General features: G+C 40.3%; 1 protein-coding gene across 1 annotated transcript; it reads left to right on the top strand.

The window, feature by feature from the left end:
* Positions 1-4,718: 4,718 nt before the first annotated feature.
* On the top strand, positions 4,719-24,111 carry crema (cAMP responsive element modulator a). Its single transcript, XM_083990964.1, has 8 exons — positions 4,719-4,853; positions 6,420-6,527; positions 6,632-6,763; positions 11,311-11,399; positions 11,502-11,644; positions 12,849-13,037; positions 20,695-20,854; positions 22,149-24,111. The coding sequence occupies exons 2-8, from the start codon at positions 6,432-6,434 to the stop codon at positions 22,291-22,293; spliced, it is 954 nt and encodes a 317-aa protein (XP_083847090.1). The 5' UTR covers positions 4,719-4,853; positions 6,420-6,431; the 3' UTR covers positions 22,294-24,111.
* Positions 24,112-24,779: the final 668 nt, after the last annotated feature.

Raw genomic sequence — 24,779 nt, 5'->3', positions numbered from 1 at the left:
ATATATTGTTAGTGCATATAGGTTAGCTGTGCATATTTCTATTAATAATCTTAATGTTGCAGTTTTCCAGTCAGTCGTTGTTAAATTTGTCTTAGTTAACCCCCTAACATCCACTGGGACATTGATCAGAAGCCTCATGGCTAGTGTACACACATAGCCTATTAAACTTTTGTCATTATTTACACACTATACCTTGTTAGCTTGTTCAAATTCTCAGAAATTGAAATATTCTGTTCATTTATTACTAACTGGAGCCACAAGAGATGTTTAAATTCTTTATCCCACTCAATTAGATCAATCAGATGACATACGATGATAAGATAAGACTGATTTTTTTTTTTCCAGTGTAGAGTGAGGTGTCCCTGACTCAGTTTTTGGACTCAGAGCCCAGAACTGCAACACACGGTTTAGTGAGAACAAGAGAACAGAGGAGAACCACTGAATTTCAACTATGTGGAAAGTGTGTGCGGTTTTTACATGGGCACAGTTTAAATAGGATGGCTGCACCACCAGCAGCCGGTGCCAGCAGCATGCAGCTGGGAGGCTATTTTATTTTATTTTAACTCTTAACACAGCTGGAGCGCCGGCGGCCCACTGACCACAGCCTCAGCAGCTGTCACCACAAATGAAACAGCCCTGACTTTGGAGAATATGAGTGGGCTACTTACTGGTCCATGGTGGTTTTAACCAACAACAACAACAAAAAAAGAAAGAAGGTGATGCAGAGGAAATGTGCAAACACACTGGTCAGATGGAAGGTGATGAATGGGTTATTTATAGTGAAGAGGAGGGGGACTATTGTGATTATGATTCAGTTTCAACAGTATACATGCAACTATATAGTGAAGGAAGGGAAGGTTGTGCAGATGTGTTATCCACTGTTCCAGCTGCCAGGGGATGAGGTGGGGTATCACACACTGATGTGCATGTATCTACACTTAACAGTAAGTTAAAAGTTACTGTTTCTTCAAAAACAAATATGGTTTTGAAGATTAAACAGAAATACAATAACATAAAATCTTAAAGCATCTTAAACTCTATTTCCAGGATCAAGACTAAACTTTGATGCTCAACAGACAGAAAGACTTTGTCATGCAATAAGGAGGTTATGTGTGTAACTTTCCATAAGATCCATTCATTTTAGAGATATGTCTCTTAAAGAGAAGGTGACCTGTTTGTATTTCAACCTGTTGAACAACCTCAGGAACTTAATCTGACATCTTATCTTCCACTATGTGTTGAAGATCACGTTGGTTTTCACTTTTCACATGTCAAGCGAGCCAGATAGAAAGTCGCTCAGTGAAAAGCCACACAAAGAAGCCTGACATTGGTTTATTATGGAGGACAAAGTCCTAATGGAGCCCAAAGGTGGTTGTTAACAATGTTATTATTGGCAGAGTTGTCTGTAAACACCTGCAGCACAGGTTCCTATATTTATATGTCATTCCTTCCATAAATGTTCATGCACCTATAATTTATGGCTCAAGATGAATAACGAACATGTAAATAAATGTTCACCTGTCTGACAAAGCATCTTATCTGGATCAGTGGTGACCTCTTGTGGTGCATGGGGGAACGGTTTCACTGACAACCTCCAACAGATTTCAGATTTATTTATTTATTTTAAATGGGGACAGTACATTATAATGAACATTTACATGTAAATATGTTGGATTATAGCCAAATGGCTAATTTCAATCCCATGTCCCATTGGCAGGTTGATGTTAAACATAAAAACAATGACGGTAAAAAGTACAAAAGGCAGGACTAAGACAATAAAACAATGCACCCTTGACATATAACATACATAGCTAACTGGCCAAAAGTAAGGCGACCAAAAGATTACAGAAGAGTTATAAAGTGCTGGAGTGCTAATTATAGTGTCATGTGCCAGTGCATAAAGTGCAAGATTGAATTGAATTGCACGATGCCCAATAAAGTGCAGGATTAAAATGAATTGCACTGCAACTGTGTCAGAAAATGCTCCTGTGGTTGTGATTGTTGGTCTCTGCATAAACCGAAGCTAAACTGCTTTGATAGGTTGACACTGTATGAAGTGATATCAAGGGAAAAGGCCAGAAACACCAGCAGGAATAGAATAAGCATATAAGATGAATAATGAGCTGCATTCTCTGCAAATTCTAATTCACTCACTTGGTTTACAAGTTTTTTTTTTTTTTGTTGAAATATGTTTATTGATAAAAATATAAAATGAGAGAAAAAATAAGTAGAGGAGAAAGAGAAAAAAGGAAGAAGAAGAAAGTAAAGAACACAGCACATCAAGCATTACAACGATATTTCATGGTCATAAAATGAGTATCTACTATAGACAGAATATAAGAGCAGAAAAAAGTTAAAGTAAAATAAATAGGTTGACATATACAAGATCATACTCTTGTTTGCACTAAGGTTTTGTACAATAGCCAGTGTGGGCTCACATTTTTAAGGTAATTCAGTACAGGGTCCCATGTTTTATCAAACGTAGAATCTCAGTCTCTCCAGATGTAAAGTGTTTGACAATCCTCCCAACCATAAGTTATAATATAGGCACAGAGTCCGTTTTCCACACTCGTAAAATCAGCTTTTTAGCAGTAATATACAGTATTTATTGGAATTGCATTGTGTACAAAAATATATATGTGATATGTCTGTGACCATATTTTAATTCATATGTAACTATGGCATAAGCTTGTTTCAGCACCTTCCTGTTTATCCTCCATTCGAGGATAGAAAAAGTTTTAGATAGTTGAATCATGTTGTGTGTATGTGATGCTTTCAACTAGTAATCCACTTTGTCATTAGGACATTGATATTTCGGAGATGTGTTGCAAAGAAATGGCAAGAAATGAGGGGCTACTTAGGACCGTGAAGTTTCACAGTCTTAACAAAGTAAAGCTGCCAAGGCCACAGTGGACGCCCAGATTCCTCTTTGATGGTATTAACAGCATGTAATTGTGTTGTGTCCTCATCCCTGCCTAATTTTGTGCTAAAGAGCTGTCTGGCCCAAGTCATGTGTGGCTTCCTGCTGTCAGGCCTTTGTGCCCCCCCACCCCAACGCCCAGGGTCCCCCTTCTGCTGCTGGTACTGGACCATCTGGAGTCCCCATGCTCTGACCGCAGGACAGGCCAAGGAGAGGGAGGCACAGACTATATAATATAATATAATATAATATAATATAATATAATATAATATAATATAATATAATATAATATAATATAATATAATATAGCTCAGTTATTTAACAGAGTGTAACACAGGTTTTTACAGTGTGGTGCAGCATCCACTCCTGGATTAAACCTGAGCACATGCCTCATTTAGTTGTGGCTATTTTTGCTGAATGAAGTGCTTTACTCTCACTCTGTCAGAGATTATAAGGGAGGGACTTGGCCATGCAGAGCAGTGCTCTTTGATAACAGCGGGGGCAATGTTTGAACAGTACGACCTCTCCTGGCACGCAGGAGGACAGATGGTGGCTCTGGGGTCAGCCAGAGTCACATCTAAATAAAGGAATTCAGACAGCGCAGAGCAGATTCTGCATTGGGGACTGAACGCACCTTAATATCACAGCGAAATAAGATGACAATGATGTTACAAAAACATTTACGGCATCTATGAGCTCATTGAAAACCACTGCAAAAAAGACATTTTATAGTTCAAGCTTATGTCTATATGTTTTGAAAAAGATGAAGCAAACTGTCCATATAAAAAATGTATTGTGCTAAAGGAAACCTCACGATGCACACACTGTCTTCTTATTCCTTCTGGTAAAAATCTTGTAAATTTGCATCACAATAATATATTTGATGCGTAAAGAGACTTCGTTTTTGTTTGCTAAAGTTGCTGTTACCTTTTGTTGTGTTACAGATAGGCTATAATAAAACATAGTCCTAATAATGCTGATGAAGCACAGAGTGAAAAACCTCATCTTGTCTGGGTTTAATCTTAAAACATGTTCCTCAGATTACAGACAGGCAGGATCAACTTTACTCAATTTATAACCAAAGTCTTAAAAATAATTCTATTATTCTTATTCCAACATACGTAGCTACAATACAGGCCCAGGTGTTGATCCCGTCTACCCCTTCTATCAAATGCAGTTTTCTTTTCAGCCAGTAGATGGCAGCACATTTCTACTCTCTAAACTTGCCACTGACCATAGTGACACAGGGAAAATAAAATACGAATTGAGAAACGCTGTTTAAATTAAATTTAGTCACTAATCCACATTATTACAAACTTGAATCATGTATTTATGGCTGACTTGGAGCTGCTCCTGGATCAGTTACGTCTTGGCTTTATGTTCCAGGGTTTTATTATTCTGGACAATCTTTTATTTCATGTGATATTATTATAAAATGTATGGTTACATTTGCTTCTTCCTCAGTTTTTCTTTCTTTCTTTCTTTTTTATTTTTTTTAATTTAATTTTCACTAGCATGTAGTCTCAAGATAAGCAAACTACTTGTAGGACTAGTTGAGTTTAACTTTAAATAAGCCAAATCAATGAATAGACAGGGCAATGAATGGAAAATGTGGTTTGCTCCAAATTATTGCTTTTTAAAATATATATGTTATTATTATTAATAATAATAAAACCGTACTCTACAGTGCGCTGTGCTATAAAGTGTTCCTGTACGTCTGGCCACTGGCTGTTCACGTCTGGAGCAAAAGCGACCGCGGAAGTAGCAGGAGTGAGTCCTCTCGCTCCACCTCGACACTCTTGGGCGTTAAACCGACTCGTCGGTCGACATTTTCGGCACAGCATCATCAGCGCTGACGTGGGAACTACGTGAGCGAAGGCACAGGCCGTCCACGCACTGTCATTAGTGACGAGTCAGACTACGTAAAACTTCGGTAAGTCACCGAAAAGCTGTCGCATTTTTTCTGGTCAGCGCCACTTGGGCACAGTTGAAGGGCGAAATGTGCAAAAAAATAAAATAAAAGAAGAAGCACGTGTGTGCGCTGCGGAGCTTTGCACCATAAAAGTTTGGGCAGATGAATAAAGCCCCGAGCGACATGGAGTAAAAAAAAAAAAGTGTAGGACTCAGTTGGCTCAGCTGGCAGCGTTTCCTCCTGTTTGAGTTCACAAGAGCTGCGTCAAGTCACACGGACTGAGCTGCAATAAATACATATCGGAAGTGCTTTGAAAATAAAATATGTCTTCAAAATAAAATATTGAGAAATTGTCTCACATATCGGAAAAAAAAAACAAAACAACACTTCTTCTAAAATGTGCAGTTGATTTATTTCCAATAAAGATATGTGTGTTTGAAAATGAAACAGCGTGAGGAAGCTGCTGCTGCACAGCTTCATTTTCAGTTTGTTTTCAGAGGAAAGGAAGTGAGGTGTTGCCTTCATGTGGTTTTTTGTGCAACTTGATTTAAGTGAAGTGCATGTAGCCTGCTTTATGTTACAGATCTACATAAAAAAGAGGTTGAAACTGTCTTTTTTCACGTTGGGATTTGTATACTAAGAGAAACAGAAAATGAGTGTTCATAGTATTTTTTGCTTTGACATTTGTGAAACAGACTAGTGCTTCTAGGAACTGAGCTGTGGTTGTAGCAGTGGAGGGGTTTCTGAAGTTCTTGAGTCATGCTTTATTTCTTTTAATGTGTCTGATTTCATATGTAGTTACAGAGATCACTTTCTAATGAGGCGTTTCACTCTGCAGACAACATTAAAGGGAGATACTGTATGTGTAACATACCTGAATCAAACAAATCTGTGCGAGTGCATGAGAGCCCCTGGAGTAATTATAAAAAGAAAACAGGAAATATTTGAACCACTATCTACTTTCTGGATGGCGGCTGTGAGATTGTGATTCACAGCCTTTAAACTAACCCAGATCTGAACTCTCTTTTTTTATTTTTGTGCTGTGATCTCTCGTCTTTACGAAGAATTCAAGACTCATTAATGACACTGAGGTGTGAAACCATCTTAAACCAGCGTGAGAAATGGATGTTATGTAAAAGCTGCAAACGGAGATCATCAGACAGATCTGTGTGACTCACACGGCAGAACTGGCAACTAAAATAAAACACTGTTTATGAACCAAAAAGGTGGAAAAAACGTGTTAAAAATGTGAAGTATGAAGTGTGTTCGACTGGCGTCATCATCAGTGTCATTTTGAAAGCATAGTTACAGCTGATTTTTACTTTATAACATTCTGTTTTTTTTTTACTTTTTTTTTTTTTTTACCTTTTTTAAACTGCATTAAATCTGATATTGTTGGCGGCTCAGAAAACAAGAAGAAAATCCAATGTTTATTGCAGATATTAAAAGTTTATGATTCAATATCCTGTTTATCAAAAAAGGAAAATGTGCGTTTGATTTGTCCGTTTACTTGTGATCTCTGATGATATTATTATTGGAGGAGACGGTGTGAAGAAGGAATCAGTCGGCCTCTGTCTCTCTGTCCAGGTGAGGGTTACCATGGATACGTCGGTGTCGTCTCAGCTCGACAGCAGCTTGAATGAGTCGCTGACGGATGGAGAGGAGAACCACAGCGAAACCAGTCCATCTCCTCAGGTACACACACACACACACACACACACACACCAACAGCCAAGATGCAGCCACCAGGAATGAGTGTCTTTTGCATATTATCTACTAATCTGGATGTTTATTCCCAGGTATCTGCAGCGGACGAGTCCCCCGGTGTGACTGTTGTCCAGCTGTCTGACGGTCAAACTGTGCAGCTGCAGGGGGTCATCCAGGCCCCTCAGACCTCAGTCATACAGTCGCCACAGGTCCAGACCGTCCAGGTGAGGCCACACACTTGCTGTGGTAGCCTACTGTTTTTTTAATTTATAGAAATGTTTTACATTTTAGTACAGAAACTGAAAAAGGCAAAACAAAAGACTAACACCAAACAATGAACAAATAACCATATTTGAGGTCCAGGGATGAACTGTTTATTATTGTCTCAATGTTTTACTGTCTTGATGTTTTATCTTTTGTACAATCCCACTGTGCTTCTTAGATTTCTGGGGTCTTTCTTTGTTTCTTTATGTTTCTTGTCCTTTTTAACCAAGCAAAATCCCTTGAAAATACCAAACATTATACATACAATAATCATACATAGTCTCTCTCATTGGCTAAATGAGCATGCCATATTTGCTGTCGTTTTTTTTTTTACCCAAATCTTATTGGAGTCATATTGAATAGGTAATTTGCTCTTGGACATGTCATTATTTTACAATATTGCCAAAAGTATCTATGGTGGGGCCATTTTTCTGTATCTGTGTTTCCAGTATTTTGTGATGGCCTTTTTACTTGCAGCCAGCAAGACCCTTAAAAAGATAAATATCGGTTTTACCTGATCCGTCCGGCATGTTTCCAAGATAAAGAGTTGTGAATGATACACTGATATTGAAATACAGAACCTTTTAAAAAGATTTTTTCCACTTCCTGCCAGAAAAACGGGAGCCCTGGTACTGTAATGAACTGTAATAAGCCCCAGCCGTCTCGATGGGTACTGTACCATCGAGGCTCAGTGGCCTGGGTCTGAATCCAGCCCTTGGCCCTTTGCCTCATCTCACCCCCACTCTCTCCCCAGGTTTCCTTTCTGTCTCACGCTGTATGACGCCAAAAATATAACATAAAGATTGGAGAGGTACTCAAAAGATTAAATGTCAGTACTAAATTTGGACCTTGAGTTATATTTAAAAAAGGTTGACATCAGCTCTTAGGTCTGTCCAAATCGAGTCCATGCCAAGTCTCCAATCTGTGTGAGCAAGTCCCCAAGTCATTTAAGAAAAGTGCAGGTTCAGCTCAAACTCCCAGTTAAAGGTTATGTACAGTATGTAGGTTGGAGATCCTGGAAAATCGATTCTATCAGGCCACATTTTCAAAATACACAAGTCAAAAGTCCCAGCCCCTTTCCTTCTACTCCTTTCCGCCGACATGGGTGAAGTCACTCAACGCGCGTTGCCAGAGCTATATTGATACCCACCAGACTGGAGTGTGGCTTTTCCACGGATCTGATCGTGCACGTGAGAGAAGGGAGAGAGGGAGAGAGATGGTAGCTTGATTGACACATCGCGATCCAATTGACTACAACGTGACATTGTACGTGATTGGATGGTGTTTTTATAGGCTTGTTCGTTCCCTGGGCAAGTGATTTTTTTTTTTCATTTTTGTGAAAAAGCCTCAATTTACTCAGTTACAATCGGGTGTTAAGAGGATTTCTAGCAGATTAGTCAGATATGATCCAGAATAAGATCTCCAACCCAACCTTTAAAGTCCAAAATAACTGAATAACTGTGAGAACAAGTTTCAAGTCTGGTCTGGAGTCGCTTGGGGTTGATTCGTGTCTTTAGTCTTTAGTCAGAGAAAGTCCTGAGCAACAGTGAAAGTCCTCACTTAAGTGACTCAGCCTCAGCTCTCAGGTGTCCACCGAAAACCAAAATGGAGCAATAAAACTCATCTGGTTGTGTTGAATCATTCACAGGTGGTGATGTCAGAACGGTGTGTTAGTCAATGAGGATTTAGAGGTGGACCACAGTGGTCTAATGCTGTGCACCTCTTAATAGGATTGATGTGAGCAGCAGAGGCTGAGCTTTAAGCTCATCAGTCTAACCTTCACGCTCAGGAGATGTCGTTGTTGTGTCTGCACAGGACGACTACTACCCAACCAGCTATTTACACACAGGGTTCCTACGCAAGTATGGAAAGTATGGAAAAGTATGGGATTTGATTTTATACATTTACAGGTCTGGAAAAGTATGGAAAATGGAAACTATTGTATGGAAATAATAATAATCTTAAAGCAGAAGTAAGCAATATTTTTGTGTTAATATAAGTCTTAAATAGTTGTATCTTCCGACAGCAATCACTTACATAGAGTGTTTGGATCGAAACATGGGTCTGTCAGTCACTCTGCTCTGCTGTAAGCCGAGGAGAAAACTTTTCTCGTATCCTACAAGTTTTATCCAATGAGGAGAGAGAACGGCATGCAGGGCTGTGTGTGCAGCCAAGGGACGCCGTGAATGTGGTGACGTAGGGACGAGGACCAATAGATCCATGACGAGGGTGGGGGCTGCTAACTCCGTCGGCTGACAAGACGTTATGGTGCGTTCAAGGCAACCCGTAACTCGTGTTTTTCCGACCTGTGAAGTCATACCAGTTCGATCTGGTACGAGTTCACGGGTCGGAAGTTACGAGTGGCCGTTATAGTGACTTTCACAGGTAAAACAGGTCGGAAAAACACGAGTGGGTTGCCTGGAACGCTACAAAGTCTTAAGTCGTGACTTGAAGCTGTAATTTACGGTTTCAAAAGCCTGCCTGGAACGCAGCATTAGCCAAAACGACCGGATCGCTTACTTCTGCTTTAATATTTATCTGGGTTTGGTCTCATCTGAAGTTATTTGGGTTAATTATTTTGTATGCGCTATTGTACCTAGCTACAATCTCCAGGAAATTATTTGGTGTTTTAATGAAAACAAACGATAAATTGCATGCTTTTTTTTAATATTATGCACATCTATTTACTCAAATATTACAAATAATTTGAATTTTTTTTACCGTGAAGTCTGGAAAATGTATGGAATTTGGAAATTTCAAATGTGTAGGAACCCACCGTTGTCTACATCTACTTCTACAGCTGTGTGATGCTGGGCATCATCATAACACGACTAACTAATTAACTAACTAATGCACAGATGTACCTGAACAGAAAAAAAAAAAATCAAAAGATGTGGTTATCACTTATCAGATTTCGCTCCCATGTGCAGCTCGAGTTGCAAAGCAGAGGCTACGTGTGTTCATCATTTCATGAAAAGTGTCGCTCAGGACAGAGATGATATCTGCATAGAGAGACAGAGCAGATGTAGCTGCAGATGTAGCTGCAGCAAACATGTGGAACTCACTTCTTATCAGAGAGTTTCATCATTGACAAGTTCATCTTCATTGTGGTTGTGGCAGAAACTCTACTATTAGAATTGCATTGGTAGAGAAGCAGATACTGCGTGGTACTGATTCCTACTGCACAGTTCTGATTGATACAGATCAAAGAGATTCAAGATGAGAAGAGATCTAATAATGAAGCCATTTTTAAGAAAATATATATACTGTTTTCAGATCAAAAGCCGAGCAAGCACAGACCAAATCTCCGCTCTTGCAATTCTCAATAAGTGTGGACACACCTTTGTTTAACCTGGCATAAAACAGACCATCTCCTCAGACAGAGCCAAAAGCTGCTTTTGTGATAACACACAGAAGCTTTGTACAAACAAGTGTGAGTCATAATAGCTCAGAGGTTGATGACACAAAAGCAGGTCAGATTTCTGTTTGTCATTACCAACAGTATAATCTGGATGAAGCACATTAAAGCTTTTTATTCATTCATCAAAATAATCATATATGTCTCACATTCACAAATAATTACAGTGTATAGACCAAGAGATTAAAGATCCTATCTTGTATTAAGTGAGATTTCCTGTTTAAATTTTTTTTAATAAAAGGTCTTTGTTCTATATTGATAGTGTGGAAGTATCATCATGCTCCAAGCCCGCCTGACCACCAGACCCACTGTCCAACCTTTGCAGTGTGGTGGCAAAAAAAAATGTTACTTCGTTCAATAAAGTTTTCAAAAAGAATACATTGACACAAAGGGATTAACTAAGTACCACTTTCCACAAGGTGAAAGGAAGTTCACTTAGTTATACAGTTGGTTATACAGCACTCGTAAAGCATACTATGGGTTAACATCAAAATTTCCCATTACAGCAGATTATTTTTTCTTTACATTGAGTTGGTAGTTCTCTTCTTTTTTTTCTTAACTTCCTGTGTTTTATTTGATGTGGATATTTATTGGATAAAGATCTATTTGTGGCTTTAAGAACCAAACAACTATCTAAGTGTAGATCTCTCAGCTTCTCTCTGGAGCTCTACAGTAGTTTTCAACAGGTCGGTGTCAGCCAATCAGAAGAGAGAAGGCTCTGAGCCTCTCCTCTGATTGGTTGAATGTTTCAACATCTTTCAATGTTGGTTGAGTGATCCAAGTACAATGGAGCAGATTGTAGGGAAAACACTCAGAGAAACCGAATCCAGTCCAAAACAAGTGACGGACGGTGGGTCTAGGTGGGCGGGGCTTGGTGACTGCTCTGTTGTGACATCACAAAGTAACAGAAGTAGCAACTGTTCTTTTTTAAAGCTCAGTTTCTGAATACAGGCTGTGTGCATTTCTCTGTGGACTGAGGCTTTGTGACTTTTACAGTACTAAAAGTGTCAGAAAAGACATGCACACATATCACTTTATACAATATGGGACCTTTAAAAATTGTATTAAATACCACTCTGTTTTCTTCAGATTGCTTCTGTTGCAGAGTTGGAGGAGGACGAGTCCGTCACAGATTGTCAGAAGAGACGAGAGATTCTCTCCAGACGTCCGTCTTATCGGTGAGTGGACATCAGCAGCGTCGGTGTGGACTAATAGATTCAGACGTCTGTGTGTGGAGTGTTTTTTTTTATTTTTTTTTTTTAATTATCTTCTCCCAACAGGAAAATCCTCAATGAGCTCTCATCAGATTCGCCAGCAGTTGCTAAAATTGACGAGGAGAAGGCCGAGGAGGAGGTGGCGGTGTCGAGCGCGGCCTCAGAATCAGTACCGACGTCCATATACCAGACCAGCTCAGGACAATACAGTCAGTACACACACACACACACATGCAGACAGGGACAGGGATGTTTGTCTCACTCTGTAGCTCACCAGATAGAGTAGAGAGTAATAACTTATGTTACACAATCAGGTCATCGCCTCCACGCACTTCCTGTCAATAGATAATTTCCTGTAAAGAGTTTAAAAGTGAAACAACAGTGAGTTCCACAAATTCTTCTGTGTCTTGTAAAATAACAGGAATCGAATTGAAGGTTTCCACTGTTTGGTTCTCAACACAGCAGCGCATTAGATTTAACTTGAATGAACTAAACTTAATTTTGGTTTTGACTCGTAACAATTATCTTAAACGCTACGGCACCAAAACATTTTGTTCTAATCAGGCACAAGAAGAAAAAGATCTGCACCAAGGTTTTTCTGCGTTCATGAAACCTCATTTTCTCGTGGTTAATGTCTCACATCGCCATGAATGCAAGTGAATAGTAAATGGACCTTGAGATTTTTGATCAACGACCATGTTTTTCATTTAGAGTAAAGTAAAACTGTCCTTCAGCTTTCACTGAGAAGAAAGAACCTCGCTGGAACATTTTATACTCTCCATTTAGTGAAACTGCAGCTTACATGTGGGTTAGGCCAGTGGTTCTCAATCTTTTTTCAGTGAAGTACCCCCTGTGAAATATTTTTTCAGCCAAGTACCCCCAGCGCAAAGCATTTTTGGACCAAAAGACGTAAAACACAGCAATGTGTCATCAGTGTCTGCTTTATTTTACTTTAAAACTGTGTAAAACATTGGTTATAGTGGCCTCTTTTGAACTATTTGGAAATAAAAATATAGAGAAATACAGACTAAAAAAATAATCAACTTGATTATAAAGATTTTTGCACATGAGAATAACCATCAGTCTAAAATGCTATCTAATAAATATCTGTTCTCAAAATGAATTCATGATATCAAATATCTGTTCTCTTCTGGACTTGTTTTTTTTTTTAGGATAATTAATTAAGTAGCCCACTGAATATAAGATTTAGTTTATGAATTTAGACATGTATTTTATTGAAATATCCATTATATAATTATTTTAATGGATTTTTGGAATTTATATATTTTTTAATATATATATTTAAAATCTCACGTACCCCCTGGAGTGCCTTCACGTACCCTTAGGGGTACGCGTACCCCCATTTGAGAAACACTGGGTTAGGCTGTAACTCTGCACTTTGATACCACACAGTTGCCATCGCTCAGGGGAGGGCCATCCAGCTGAGCAGCCCCGGGGTCGAGGGCCTGCAAGGGGCTCAGAACCTGGTGGTGGCCGGCTCTCCCACCCCGCAGCCCGGCGCCACCATCCTGCAGTGTGCAGCGCAGCCCGGAGACGCTCCGCAGCAGTTCTACATCCAGGGAGGACAGATGCTCATCCAAGGTACTGTTGGTAGGCTTCAACTGATGCTGTGCAGAAATTTAACATGTTTGAGATGTGAGATAAAACACGCTCATTTCCTCTCAGATATCAGCGAAAGTGCTGAAAATAGCTTAAAGCAGAAGTATGTTACAGTAATATGGAATAATACAGGTGTCATTTGTGTCAGCCCCCGATGAATTAATGAATTAATGAATTAAAGTAATAACTCTGTCAATAAAGCACAGACCAGACTTCAGAGTAAACAATTAAATTCATTGTAAATTTTCCCGAACTGTCTTCAAATCTAATGGACAGACAGACAGACAGGCAGACAGACAGACAAGGGTGAAAACATAATAATAATCCTCAATGAAATCATGGGATGCAGGCTTTGATAGATTATGAAATGTTGTAAATGAAAATGTGCAGTGCTCATCCGCAGTTGACGTAGTTTGTCCTGAGGCCAGTTCATTCTCAAAAGAGCTGAAAAAAAATTCAGAATTTAAACCCCCCAAAAAAAGAAAAAAAAAAGAATGGTGAAGGGATTTAATATGACAAAGTGCCTAGATTAAAGGTAGTACCTGAAACGTTTCACACTGTGTAAGAACAGAATACAGGTGGAGGTGCTGCTGACTGATAACCTCTAAAAATCTCTAAAAAATTTAGATTAATTTAGATTAGGATTGATGTATTTATATGTATTTACTGCTGATGTTCTAGCCCTGACTGCACTTTATATTTTATGTTTTTATATTTGTTTTTAATCTATCTGTGCCTTTTTAATGTATGATCGGTGCTGTGCTGCTTGCTGGAACCTCAATTTCCCTGAGGGTAACCTCTCAAGGGATTAATAAAGTACTATCTATCTATCTATCTATCTATCTATCTATCTATCTATCTATCTATCTATCTATCTATCTATCTATCTATCTATCTATCTATCTATCTATCTATCTATCTATCTATCTATCTATCTATCTATCTATCTATCTATCTATCTATCTATCTATCTATCTATCTATCTATCTATCTATCTATCTCAAATACTGTCACATACCAGGACATTTACTGTCCACCACATGAGGTCATCAGGTCTCTACCCACTAACAGGTCTGGTTGGTATTATCTTGGTTGCACAGTCACACGCAGCTTCTGTACTTTTAGATTGTCTAGATAAGTATCACGCTTAAATACCTTTCACTACATAGTAGTAGTATGTAGCGGGAACAAAATATAACAAAATGCTTGAATTGAACTAGTTCCTACAAACACGTGACCAAAGTGAAGTCAAAGCCGTGGCCTTTGAAAAACAACGGCATCTCTTAAATTCTTGCACAAAATGCTTCAAAGGTTTGTGCTCTCTCTGTGTTTGGGAGTGTTGTGGAGATTCTTTGCGGTTTGTCGTTGGTGAATAATGAAATAGAGACTTCTTCTGCCGGCCGACACGTTTTTATTTCCTTGCAAGAGAAGGTCAGTCCTCATCCGAACGGTGATGGTAAAGGAAATGGAAATGGAAATGGATCATGGGAAGACCTAAACATTTCTACCTGAGGAACGCCCCCTCAGGTATGTTTCACATCCCTTTGTCTGCTGCAGGCATCGGCACCGGGCATCCTGCAGGGGTTTGTATCTAGATGCAAAGTTAAGAGGTCAGGACATCACAATTTAAAACACAAAAGGGCCTGATTTCTTGGTGGAAAAGCAGCGTGTAGGGACATCTCAAGTGGTTGAAATATAAACAGATTAAAATGACCATTACAGGAGTCAGAAAGCAGAGCTGTGTGAACATGGTCTGGACTCTGCAGAGACAGAATATAGCTGCACTGGAAACCTTGTAGACTCCTGCTGCTCAGGACGACCGAGCGCTTGTAAGAGGCTCCGGTGTCACTGGACACAAACACAGCAAGACCTCAGCTCTGGTGTTGAGCTGCTGCAGCATCAATAAAACATCAGCTTCAGGCTCCGTCTGCGGGATACTTCCTCTCCTGAAGTTTATCTCTTCCCTCTGACACTGTCCAATCTCCAAAGTACGACAGAGGACAGAGATTGAGTCTGTGGATTCACTGATAAAGAAGAGAGACGACATCCTCGGTGCCTCAGATCAGCTTCCAGCACAAAGCAGATCTCTGTCTTCAGTGTCTCTCCAAGTTGGGTTTCTGCAGGTTGAACTCACCTTGTTGCAGCTGCAGAGATAACAGGATAACAACAGAAACCCCTCCTCAGGTGTTCACCACTGGATCCTACAGCAGATCCACCAGCAAAGCCTCTCTCTCTGGTTCTCTTCTCGCTCCTCGTATGTAGTCGATCAGCTGTGAACGGGCCTGTCTACACTTGCACTTTGCCCTCATGCTGTAAACACATCTCATCTCAGCGATGGGAGGGAGCGAGGAAACATCCGAGCCGAGTGGAAGTTCATGCACCTGAGAGATCGCGAACACGAGGCCGTGAAGTTTTTAAAGAAACAGTCGCACTAAAACGTTTGAAATAGGAGGAACTGAAGTTTTTAAAGGGAGGCCCTGGATTTCAGAGTTTTTGAGAAGCAAGTAAACGCACCAAATCACAATGAATGCGAGTAGTTTTATAGAGAAAATCAAGGACAAACTTCTGAGCTAATTCGTGAAAATAAGCGTCAAAGACTGGACAAGACGGTTAAAAGCAGGTTTCATGAGAGTGACACTGAAACTGTTCAGATCATTGAACATATATTACTCACAGCTTGATAATCCAGTCACTGTTTTCATGTTTTCATTGTTGGATGAATGAAAAAACATGAAAAAGTCCAAAACTCCTCCTTGACATTTAGTTGTGTTAGGTGTTGTTTCATTTTTGCTAACACTTACTGACATGTGTTTTGAAATGTTTCCTCAGCTGAAGTTGATGTTTGACTCATAACAATAGTAATAAGTTATTATTATTATTATTATTGTTATTATGAGTAATGATGACAATAATAATAATGACTTATTACCAGAGACGTTCTGATGTTCTGAAATGTTCTATATTGTTCTATATTATTGCCTATAAGGACTTTGCTATAATAACTTATTACTATTACTATGAGTCAAACACCAACTTCAGCTGACGTTATTATGAATAACGTCAAACTAACCCCTGGAGAACTCTTCTATGTTCTTCAGAGCATCTAATGGCTTTTTATCAGATTGGATTCCCACTTATTCCACTTTTTTTTTTTTTTTGATTGGTTACTGGAAATAGGAAATGTGTCACTTCCCGTGTGCTATAATTTTTTTTATTTTTTTTATTTTATTTTTCCTCCCCCATCCGGTAGCTCATTTAGTATTTTGTTCTTTTCACAGGTTTGGTTAAATCACAGTCATGTGGGTAGAATTCAGCGATGTGAGCAGTGGGCATGTTGTTACCACATTAAACCAGTCATGTAAAAAGCTCATTTGTCCTCGTTCCCTCTGTTGGGACGACAGAGGGACCGAGGACGCTCTTTTCAAGACACAAACACACACACACACACACACATACAAAATAGGTCCAATCAGGGTGCTCAACAGTTTGCACGGCAGCCACTCGGGACACAATATCCTCTTGTTTGTTGAGCGTCTCTCTAGTTGCGTCACTGGTGCTAAAAATACAACGACTGACCTCCCCCTCCCTCTCTCCCTCCCCCTCCCTCTCTCTCTCTCTCTCTGCCTGCTCGCTCGCCCGGCTCACATTGTGTTTCTCTGCACTTCAGCGACGGATCCGCGGGAGGAGGAGGAGGAGGAGGGGAGGAGGGGAGGAGGGGAGGAGGAGGAGGAGGGGTGGGGTGGGAGGAGGAACTCTTAATCCAGGGTGTTTTACTGACTTCAGCGGGCAGGAGTGATGTCATTGTGATGTCAATGCCTGTAATTGTAATCAGGCTGCAAAGTTGGTGAGTGACCACTGTGATGCAGAGAGAGCAGGAGAGAGGGAAAAGGCAGAAGGAGAGAAACAGATAGAGAGACAGAGAGATAGAGAGACAGAGCGGAGAGAGAGAGGAGTGTTTTTCGTGTGGAGGTGTCCTGCTGCCGTTGTGCTGGATTATTGGAAACGAGAGATGGCTGTAACTGGGGATGAGACTGAGTCAGGTAGAGTTTCTCTCACACCTATTTTTCTATGTTATGTGTTGTGTTATAATCTGCATCTGACAGGTCTGGGCATGTAGTAAAGTGTGTTGTCAGCTTTTTTTTTTGTGCTGTCAGGATTTATACAGTTCCTGCACCTGCAGACAGACTCAGAGAGTAACAGAGTGTCATTTTTACAACTGTGCAGGGAAATGTTTTATTCATTCCGACTGTTCAGAGCAAATATTTATTTACTTTTCCTGCCAAGTAATAGCTACTGATGTAACCGGGGGGGTTCATTTGACTTTACGTCTACTTCACGCGCCGTGAAGTTGAGCAGGAAACAACATGCCACAGATTAGACGCCTGTCCTTCCTAGTTCAGCGTGAGGGAAAACAAAACAAAACACTCTGACACTTCACGGTTGAGTTGTAGGAAGAAACAAACAAACAAACAACAGAAAGAAAGAAAGAAAGAAAGAGAAAAAAAAGCGGTTGGTTAGTTTGCTCAACTCTGTTCCTGTCAGTCTGAATCCCGCTGTTACTCTCTCTGCTCTCTGACCTACTCCCGTGGTTGTCAGGCAGAAAGACAGGGAGGGGAGGGGAGGGGAGGGGAGGGGAGAGGAGGGTAAGAAGCAAAGGGGCGGGGTGGCAGTAGGGGGGGCGGGGTGGCAGTAGGGGGGGGCGGGGGGGTAAGATAGTCGTCTGTTTGACGTCACTCCAGTTTCCTGGAAGAGAAGCCAGGCAGGGAAGAGAGAATGCAAAACGGGCGAGTGAAGACGCACACGCTGACGTCAGCACAGCGCAAGTCACTGTGTTATCACAATGAGAGAAAAAAAGGCAGACATACTGGTGTGTGTGTGTGTGTGTGTGTCTGTGTGTGTTTACACCTGCTGTGTCTGTTGTGCGTGTGTGTGTGTGGTGGTGGTGGGGGGGGGGGGGGGGGGGGTGAAACGTAAACTTCTCAGGAACAAAGTGAGAGAGGGCAGGCAGAGCGGTTACAGTTGAGTCATCGATTAGATGAGTCAACTCAGAAACCACAGCCTCAAAGAGCTGCTTGTTGCTGATTTTCTAGAATTGAATCACCTTTTACTGACAAATACAACACACACACACACACACACACACACACACACACACACACACACACACACACACACACACACACACACACACACACACACACACCAGGGTTTGTGTTATGGTTAACACGGTATGGTTAAATAAGGCAAGTACTGTGAGGAAAAACAGAGCATTAATATAATAATTATGTTAATAATAAGACATGAGTGTGAATTAACAGAACTAAATGTCAACCACAGTGCTGTTTATATTTTAACATGTTTTTAAAACTAGTCTTAAAACCCATTTTTACTCCTTGGCTTTCAACCAAAAAACAATGAATCAACTATTCTACTGTGTATTTACTGTTTTATTTATTTTATTGCCTTTAATTGTTTTACGTCTCTATGTACAGCACTTTGTTTTCAGCTAAGGTTGTTTTTTAAAGTGCTATATAAATAAAGTTGAGTTGAGTTGAGTAGAGTAAAAGTTCCCGTATTTAAACTAGTCCTGTGCCATATTTGAAGTTTTGATCCACAGAAAGTTATATTTTTAGTTTTGAGAACCGAAAATTCATGCGTTTATCCGTGGATCTAGTAACAACAGGTTGGTGTCGGCCAATCAGAAGAGTGGAGGCTCTGCTCCTCTCCTCTGATTGGCTGATTGACAGACAGAATTTGGTTTCTCCTGATTGTTTTACCTTAAATTTGCTTTCTAAGAAGATTCTGGGTCCTGGTGGCAATATTTTTTTTCGTAGGATAGGTCTGGGAAAGTCCTGCCTTCCCCGCCTCTGATTGGCTAGATGAGCTCTCCTCTGATTGACGTCATCTCACAACAGTACTGTAGTAAAGTAAAATACACACAACTGAAGTTATTGTTGTAATCAGATGCCATGGCGCAGCGGTTTGTGTTTTCGCCTGCGGTGTGGTGAATCCGAGTTCGATCCCCGCTGGTTTCACATTCCGAAAAACTTAGTTTTTAAATTTATATTCCAAGTTTACATTTTGAGTTTGAGTGAGAAGTGTAATTGTGCCATTGGTTGGGTTTAGGCAATGAAGAAAGGAGTTGGTTAAGTTTAGTAAAAAGACCAGGTAGAGGCTAGACAGGCCAGATAGAGAGAAAGAGTCCAGGTAGATCTAAGCACTTATCACACTTGGCTGACAGCCTGCGTTTCACAGCCGTTTCACAACCAAAACAAACAACCAATCAGGGGAGAGCCCTTCTAGCCATTCAGAGTCGAAAATGGAGCCCATCTAGCCAATCAGAGGCGGGAAAGGCGGGACTTTCCCGGACTCATCCTACGAAAAAAAATATCGCGTCCTGGTGGGCGGGGCTTATGGTCATAGCTGTGTGGGCGGGGACTGTTTCATTGTGACATCACAAAGTTACAGAACACCTGACGACTTGTTTAAAGGCTCCGTTTTTTGCTAGCACTTCTAATAATTTCATCATATTAATATAGAACGTAGACCTGCTTTATAATCCACAAAACACATGGTTATCTATCTTTATCTTTATCTTTAAGTGATGACTGAATTAACCCTAAGTACCGTATTTAGATTAGACTTTGGGCTTTATGTTGCACTGCACAGTTACACATGTGTGTGCTCGTCACCGATGCCAAGCAGGTGTTGAAATGCTGAAACAAAAATGTACATCAGTGTCCAACCTGCTGCAAACTCTCTCTCTGGAGCTCCAGAGCAGCAACAAAAACACAAACCTCCAGTTGCTGCAGTTACAGCCACTTGACACGAATCACAGAGCATAAATTACTCATTCGTATTTACAAATTAAACACTTGAAGAGACGAAGTTACTTATTTGTGAGTACATTTGATTAATTCAACATTACGAGGCCGCACCGGGTTCATAAAGAAGTGGTGCTGTCTATGTTGTGGCCATAAAAGGAACTGCAGCATAAGTCACATCTTCTTGACGCTTGTTTATCAGTCCACACAATGGAAAAGCATCATTTCCTCAGTAGACACAAACAGGTCATCATGTAATGAGAGGAAATTGTAATAATTCGCCGATGAGTGCACATTCCTCTTCACTGCTGCTGGTACTGGAAAAAGCAGAATAAAAGTGTAATACGGCCACTTTAAGTCACTTGTTTAACCAGCTGTGTGAGTTTGTATGAAATAGTCGTCAGTCTGCACCACTGAATTGTGGTGACTGCACATTAAATGTCACAAATGGAACAACAGTGACCAAATATATATTAAAAAATAACAATTTAAAGCTCCCTAAGTGCGTGTTGACAAGTCATGGAAGTGGAAATTCACCTTTTAGACAGGAAGGGGAGGATGAGTGTTGTTGGCTGAAGCTGCTGCGTTGTCTAACATCCTCTGATGAAATACAAGCAGGTTCTCTTTAAAGGGTAAATGTCAGCAAACTGACCGAGTGACGTTAATAAAAAGTTGCAAAGATCAGTCATCGTTTCCTTTCACCGACGATACGTCATTACAAAAGAGGAACATAGGAAGCAGACATTAACAGAACTTGGAGGTCTAACCCTTTTTTTTTTGTCCATCTCTCCCTCTCTCCCTGCCTCCTCCTGTAGCTGCCACTGGAGACATCCCCGCCTACCAGCTGCGGTCGCCCAACTCGGGCCTGGCTCAGAGCATCGTCATGGCAGCGTCCCCGGGCACCATGCAGAACCCCCCGCCGCCGCACGCCGAAGAGATCACCCGCAAGAGGGAGGTCCGACTCATGAAGAACAGGTAGGAGCCGGTGTCAGGAGGAAAACGTGGTGATACAGCTGCGGGGGGGCAAAGGTCGGGACACGGTGTAACTATTCCCTGAGATAAAACAAACCTTAAATTAGATAAAAAATACAAGTATGATCCTAATGACTTCCTAACTCATGCACTGAAATGAAAAGGTTCAGCCATGGCTCTGTGGAGTTGGTAACTCTGACAGAGGCGTGATAAGTCTGGAGGTTGATGTTCACACTTTTTGTTGGGTCACTAGTGGTGCAAAGGTCAAGGCTGCAGCACAACACAACACAGCACACTGCGCCTGTACATGACATGTGCAAATGCTGCAGCAGGTAAATGAATGTACACAACCGGTCAGAAGAAGTTTAGACACACCTTCTGATTCAATGGACTTTCTTTTTTATTTTTTTGTCATTCAAATTTTTATTTGTTTTAACATATCTTTACAGAGATTTCAAATGTTACAGATATGGCATAAACAAATTAATAGTCTGTTTAATTAAGAAAGTAAAAGAAACAGATAGGACGAAGAAAAAAAAACTGAAAAAATAAAATATGACATTGATAAAAATAAAAATAAAACACTCATCCTACAACTTAAAGGCAGCCCCCGGCCCTGGCACCCCTCATGCTTCATACACATTGAAAGCATACATAAATACAATTACATGCAATATACAGTATCTATCCTTCCAAACATGCCTTGCACCCCTCTATGGCGTTACACCTCAATGGTCTTTCTTTATTTTTATTACTTTCTACATTGTAGATTCATACTTATGACATGAAAACTATGAAGTAACACATATGGAGTTATGTAGTAAACACAAAAGTGTTAATTAAAACAAGAATGTCATCTGTCACCTAAACCCAGTTGAGATGGTTTGGGAAACTATTACAGCTGGTGACGACCTCATGAAGCTGATGACAAAAGCAAAAGCGTGCAAAACGCTGTCATCAAATGAAAAGGTGGCAACTTGGAAAAATATAAAATATAAAACATATTCTGCTTTATTTGCTATATAACTCTCCATATGTGTTCTTTTATAGTTTGAATCTACAAAGACAGTATAAAGTTACAAAAACAAAGAAAAACCAATGAATGAGAAGGTGTGTCGTGTCCAACCTTTTGCCCGGTAGTGTATGTGTGGAGGTGGTTTGACAACAACCCAAGAAAGTGACAAACATTAAAACATCTGCTGCCTTGAGGTTGTGCCACAGCTTTTACTTTGTCTTGAGCCTCAATTACATTTTCATCAAGACACTCAAACATGTTTCCCTCTCCTTTCCTCCCCAGGGAAGCTGCTCGTGAGTGCCGCAGGAAAAAGAAGGAGTACGTCAAGTGTCTGGAAAACCGCGTGGCCGTGTTGGAAAACCAAAACAAGACGCTGATTGAAGAGCTGAAAGCACTGAAGGACATTTACTGCCACAAAGCCGAGTAGCGGTGGCCGTTTGTGGTCACAGGGCTGAAGACAGCGCCGTTTTTTTACAGCTGAAAGATGAAAAAGAAAAGAAAAAAACAGAATAGACTCTGGAACAAAAACTGCTTTGACCGTCTTTGTTTCTCTGCTCACTCAGGCCTGGTTTACGCCAAACTCAAGAATTCAAGAAGCGTCCCGGGGGAATTCGAAATAGCTTGAGCTTGCCAGTTTCGCTCTTGTTCTTATCTTGTGCCCTTTTTTGCATGTTGAAGACTCAAGTGTCGTACGCACTATGCTTGCTGTTACTGCTGCGCGTGGTGCGAAGCCAGCCAATGAGAGCCAGCTGAAGAGAAGAGGAACAGGAAGAGGAAATACAGGTGCTTCCTGAAAATGCACCGCTCAAGGACAGAGATTACGAAAGAAAGAAAAAAAGAAAAACCCCTCAGTGGGTCAGCCAGGACTCGCTACCAGCAGCAAAATTTGTCTGAGGTCAGATGAAGTGCACAAAAAAAAACGAAACAAAACACAAAAAAAAAGCTCCACAGATCAGATCCACCACCAGCTGCAACCAGACAACTCTTACCGTGTTTACCTGATCATGTCCTTCGTGTGATTTACGCTTCTGTTCTTAGTCTTTTAATGCATTCCTTCATCATACGAAAACACACGTAAGGAGAAACGTCTCCGAGCGTTGTGTCGGTGAAGTGAGTTCCTGCATTTCATCCACTCTGTTTATACTCTTTATTAGGTCAAAAAGGTTTTATTGTTGATTTTTTTTTCTTTTTTCTAAGAATTACCAGTGAAGTAAAATATAGAAATCTTTGTATGTTTGGCTGTTAATTCTCAGAACATCACATATATCTTTCAAGCCAATGTTGAGGGGCATTGTATGAGTCAAAACCTCATTTCTCATCACTGAAGTGAGTTGACGGCAGTTTTTAATGACAGAACACAACTGTTTATGAAAAGCACAGAGTATCAAAGCGTCAGTGTGGATATTATTATTAATATAATTATTATTTTTAGAATTTATATTCTATGACATTTATTTGAAGAGTTTCACCCCACAGGTTTATATATCCAATAAAGCAGATGTTACCTACTAACTTGTTGTTTAAACATGTTTTTTTTGTTTGTTTAAAGTATAAGATTTCAATTCTCACCAGAAAAACCTCAGTTTTCTTAAGAAAAAGCTCAAAGAGTAACTGTTGTGCTTTACTGCGTCAGTTTATTTGGATTCATGGATAGCTGTGGAATAAAACTGTATTTGATTACGGCTTGATATTAAAATGCTCTGTTTAAAGGGTGATGCCAACTTCTTTTCTTTTTTTTAATGTAAAAACTTATTGTTTAAATGATAATATATCATCTTGTGTTTATGTTTCTGCTGGTGTAGAAAAGTGCTCGCTCTCTCTGTTTCAGCTTCAGAGTTTGTTCCACTGAGTATCATTTAGTGTCGGGCCTGTAGAGGACAATAGGACAAGCACTTCCCACTGTAACAGACCACCGTCTCTGTTTTTGGCTGCCAAAGCTGTTTAAGTAGCACGTAGGTGTTTAACTACTGTTTAGTTCAGTAACAACAGAATGAATCATCCTGTGTCAGGCTGCATATTTACCACCCAGTGTCCTGGGGTAGTAGGTTTTTACACCTGAATGTCTGTTCATGTCTGTATTACAGCAGGTGATGATGAAATTCAGGTTTCCTCTGATATCAGTTGACTTTATGGTTTGTTTCTCTGTTGTTTCAAAAGGCTCTTTCTCTCACCTTGATCTACTTCCTTGTTTGAATTGTAAAACCAAAATTATTTTTTGTTTATCTAATAAAAACTTCAAATGTGACGTGGATCCTGAGTTGTTGATCAAAACATGCTCATGCAGCCCCCGACATGTCCTGCCTTGATTTTGTAGAGCTGCTTAAACACTGTGCCTTCAGTATTTGGTAGGGGAAAAAGGGAAGATGAATGAAAGAGGAGAAAGTATCTATGTTTTTAATGAACAGTTGTATGTGTTTATTTATAAATTAATATCTATTTGACCTTTCAATTGTGATTTCATTCACTTTTTCTCACATCGCTGAGAAGTGACAGTGCTAAACACTGCACCACCACCGCACCACACAGTTGTGTTTACATCCCTCAGACTTTAATATGGCTCAGGTTCCCTGGAGACACATGCAGTTTGTTTAAGAAATCCACTTCTGGAAGTGACACCAAGCACACATTTATTCATTGATGCAAGTTAAAAGAAAGTTCAGGTTCTTCTGTTTTCTTTTTTTGTTTTTGTTTTCTAAGTTAGCATTTCTCCACAGACAAATACATTGTATTTATAAAGCATGTTTAGATTTTGAACTGTCTTAAGTTGTAGTGGTGGACTGCTGAGTGTCATCGCCATAACTGTGGAAGGAGATGCTGTTCTACTAAACAACTCTGAGGCAGCATAGAGATGGTGAAGAGGCTGGGGCCCAGGATGGAGCCTTGGGGGACTCCCTGAAGGCACCACAGGTTTCG

This window comes from Trachurus trachurus (genome assembly GCF_905171665.1).
Source record: "Trachurus trachurus genome assembly, chromosome: 17".
In the NCBI taxonomy this organism is placed as follows: Eukaryota; Metazoa; Chordata; class Actinopteri; order Carangiformes; family Carangidae; genus Trachurus; species Trachurus trachurus.
Note: the sequence above shows the minus strand (reverse complement) of the source record. Positions and strands in the feature narration are given on the sequence as shown.